The following is a 4,311-nucleotide window of genomic DNA, read 5'->3' as shown; positions in this document are numbered from 1 at the left end:
GAAAAAATAGTAACCAAAATATGTATAACACCCTTTTAAAGGGAGCTATACCTTAACGACCGTTTTCTCGTTAAAGTATAGCGCCCTTTAAAAGGGCGTTATACGTGAATTTGAAAAGACGGGAGGTATAGCGACGTTTATTAAGACGTTATAGTATAGCGCCTTAATAAACGGCGCTATACCCATATAAAAAACGGCTCCTTCCCTTCCCCACCAAACCATAACTCCCCCCTCCCCCCCCAATTAAAACAAAACAATTACAGCAGTCCCCCCTCCCCTATTGTCAACGAAAAAAGCTCGAGTGGAGCCCACCCGTCCCACAAAAAGTAAATATTCTCGGTCCCACATCCTAGCTAAGGCGTTATCTCGTAGTGGGTTGCTCGTTTCGGCTCCAAATCACCAAATCTTCAACTTTTCAAAAACCTTAAATTGAGGTATTCCGACTTAGTTTTTGTTAAAACTCGTATAAAAAATGCATATTAGTTGTTTTTAATGTATTCTATGTTGTTTTGTGATTATTTTGCGATTTAACTAATTTGTTATTTTTATCCGGATTATGATATTAGTGTGCTAAAAAAATTAGTAAAAATAGAGAAATTATTATTAGTCGTTAAAAAATGTTAATTAGTTACTTTTTACTGTGGTATATGTATTTTCGTGAATGTTTTGTGATTAAATTTATTTGTTATTTTTATCCAGTTTAGATTATTTAGTTGCTTAAAGACTAGTAAAATAGATAAATTATTACTTTAAATCCCTATAGTGGTATCTTGTGGCCTAATGTAGTGCTTGTATTTGTAATATAGTGCTCTTTTAGCATAGTAAAATATAGTGCCCTTTAGCGTAGTGTCCTTGTAGTTATTGAAATTAATCATTTAAGTATCTCTTATATCCCAAAATACGTCAAAAAACTGATAGTTCAAACACAAACTCTGTCCAATTATAGTCAACGATCGTAAGAAAATAACATGAGAAAACAACAATATTTTTCGGACCAAGTATGAGAAAATAACAATATTTCCAACATGTAATTTACAGTAGAAGACATGGAGGTTCCGCCTTTGCATCCCGGACCTGCCAGGCTGGAGCTACTGTTGTTACAGGGCGATCATAGGTCGTCCCACATATGGGAGGGACAGTTACTGCCCAGACGTTCCGCGCCAGGAGAGTAGACGATATGTGGGGCTTTCTCAGGGACCACCCTCTCCATCCCCGTATAGTCAGGCGCCTCCGGGATACGAATTTTTATAGGATTGTGGAGATCGGTCAGCTGCAGCTGGATTGGTCATTGATCACGGCCATGATAGAGCTGTGGCGACCGGAGACGCACAATTTCCATTTGTCCATTGGCGAGGCCACTATCACGCTTCAGGACATAGAGGTCCTGTATGGGCTGCCTGTTGATGGACACCTTGTTGCTTTGCCGAATGCCATCAAAGAGTATACGGGTTTGCAGTACCTGGAGATGCTGCAGCGGCTTACCGGTTTCCAGCCACCGCATGAGATTGCATTGATTGGGGCTAGTCGTCTGCAGTTAACGCCCGTCCGGCAGCATTTGAAGGTGATGCACGCTGACATCACAGATGATACACCGGAGCTTCATATTCACCGGTATACGAGGTTATTGTTGTTGCTTATGTCTGGTTTCGTTTGTTCCCGAACACTTCGGGGAACCTAGTTAGCTTGGGATTTCTTCATCATCTTGAGCGGCTAGATAATTTATATCATTACAGCTCGAGTGTTGTTGTTCTCGGTTACTTGTATAGGCAGATATGTCGGGCGAGCATGGGAACCCAGCGAGACATTGCAGTATTTTTGCCGCTGATGCAGGTGAAAACATAGTCGAATACTCTCTTCATTATAACATACCTAGTAAAAATAAACCTTAAATTTTATGTCCACGTTATATATTAGGTTTGGGCCTGGGAGCGGTCCTACAGTTGCAGCCACCTCTATCACCCTTATCTCCAGATGCACCACCTTCGTTTATCCCTTTAGCTAGGAGGTGGGTTGATAGACGAGGATATGGACGGGAGTACGAGGCTCGACATAATCTCCCCTATTGCAGGGATTTGTTGGATTTGCTGGAGGACGCATAGGTAAATATATAACTAATTTTACTTGGCCTGATTTTATATGTGTTGCGTATACTCACGTTTCCTGTTTTACTTAATAGTTCATTTGGAGGCCATACAGCGACGAGCTAATAGCTGGTTTGCCTGATTATTGCTCAACCGACCGAATTATGTGGAGCTCTTCCATCCCGTTGATGTGTCTCGATATTGTCAAGCATCATGCCACCGAGCGAGTACTTTGCCAGTTTGGTCGCCCACAGCTTGTACCACCACTGCCCAGTTGGCATATAGCAAATTACTAGCGAGATGATCGTTCCAAGGTTGACCAGACATATGTGGCATGGCTAGAGGCACAGATCGATATTTGAGACCATCGACATGACCTGATTTCGCCACCCCCTCCACCTGACCGTACGGATGGTGAGCATGAGTATATGGGATAGTACTGCAGCGTTACCCGACTTTTCGTCAGGAATCCTGTTTATCGCGCTGGCGGTCGGTAAGTTCCATACGCTGGGAGGCACGAGGCACTGGTATGTCATTTGGTATACTTACTTATAGCGTTATCCTAGCATTCCGTAATTTATATTTTATATGTTGTGCTAGCTATTGGCCTACATCTGTTCCACCAGTTGGGACTGTGGATACAGCAGCATACCGTCAAGGGAGCAACCGCTTTGCACGAGTATGGCCGACAGGTTACCGATATGACTTCCTGGACATTGAGGCGTGCCCGAGATGATGAGCGCTTAGGATACAAGGCTGAGTATGTGGTGCCAAAGCAGTACCATCATGGGCCACCAGTGGAGCCGGAACGTGGTCAACTTGGCAGGCGTGCCTAGAGAGGTAGGGATGTCCCACGAGGTAGCGGTGTCCCACGATGTCGTGGGGTCGGCGATGAGGTGGTCCCCAACAAGGGGGCGTTGAGGCACATATTGAGGATGTTGGAGTTGATCAGCTGAGTGACCTCCATGAACCAGACCACTCTCATAGCAGCATGCCGTCATTCAGCCTTCAGCTTCAACTCACTCCAGGGACTTCGCAGGTGACCCCGTCAACTCCATTGTTGATCGCGGGCACGACCATTACGCGAGAGGATTGGGATCAGTATTTTTTTTATCTTCCAGGCCCATCGACCGTTGCTGAGATCAGCCATCACGAGATGTGGATAGTGGGTGCCGGCTGAGTTATGGCTCATCATCGAGGGATGTTGGGGATCTTTCACAGGCGCATGCATGTTTGTATTACTATTAAATTTAAATTTGTTTTTATCTCATTAATTAGCCATAAATATCTTTATGTTTTTCTTTATTAAGGTTTCATCCTCGCCCGTCACGGAGACCACTTTGTGCGATACTGACCTGGCTGCGATGGATGTTTATATTCAGGAGCCCGACAAGATCATGGTAAGACAATTTAAATTTTTATGACTGAACATGTACATTACTAATATATATTTCATATACTAAAATATCTTATTATTGAGTAGGTTACTGCTAGACCGACGACCCCTTCTACCGAGCCTGCCAGCCCTACTGACGATCATGCTGCAGCGCATCCTCCGATAAAGAGGCAACGTGATGAGGATGATCCTGATAGCGTAGTTGGGCGGGATGGGATGCGCCTTAGGCCAACGGCTGCATTAAAGCATACAGGATGTGGGACACATTGATTTTTTTATATATTTTATGTACATATGACATTCAGTAAATAATAGCAACAATTTTTATTGTTTACATTATATGCATATTATATTTTTATTTATCCGATTCTTTGTTATTTTAATACTACAACACAAACACAAACATAGCAACTTAACATAATTTAAATTCAGTACAACTAATGAAAATACATGACACGGAAAATATAAAGATAAAATACTACACTCAACATATACATGTGTTTGTTTAGTCACTACCGCCTATTATTCTCTGCTCCAACCACTTAAATTTATCTTTCATTTTATTTTTTTCTTCTTCCGCCTCTTTTAGTTTCTCCTGCACTGCCGCAACTTCTCGTTGCATTTCAGAGATTTGACGTTGGTATTCACTGTTCATATTTCAAACATACTGTAAATATGATTTGTAGTATTCCTGGTTAATGGGTTAATCATACCATTCCTCAAACATACAATGATTTCCGTCATTGCGTCCAAACAATTGTTGACACATCCAGTATCTACGCCCAACATTAACATCAGACCAACATGCCTTCAAAATCAGATGTTTGCCATAAT

At 42.4% G+C, this 4,311-nt stretch overlaps 1 protein-coding gene across 1 annotated transcript; it reads left to right on the top strand.

Annotated features, from left to right (window-relative positions):
• The first annotated feature begins 1,126 nt into the window (after positions 1 to 1,126).
• On the top strand, positions 1,127 to 1,678 carry LOC138901726 (serine/threonine-protein phosphatase 7 long form homolog). The gene has a single exon (XM_070189509.1). The coding sequence runs from the start codon at positions 1,127 to 1,129 to the stop codon at positions 1,676 to 1,678; it is 552 nt and encodes a 183-aa protein (XP_070045610.1).
• Positions 1,679 to 4,311: the final 2,633 nt, after the last annotated feature.

Source organism: Nicotiana tomentosiformis, chromosome 11 (assembly GCF_000390325.3).
Source record: "Nicotiana tomentosiformis chromosome 11, ASM39032v3, whole genome shotgun sequence".
NCBI lineage: Eukaryota > Viridiplantae > Streptophyta > Magnoliopsida > Solanales > Solanaceae > Nicotiana > Nicotiana tomentosiformis.
Note: the sequence above shows the minus strand (reverse complement) of the source record. Positions and strands in the feature narration are given on the sequence as shown.

Bases quoted from the DNA above. Each gene is read 5' to 3' on its own strand.
- LOC138901726 (XM_070189509.1), top strand. From the start codon at position 1,127: ATGGGAGGGACAGTTACTGCCCAGACGTTCCGCGCCAGGAGAGTAGAC.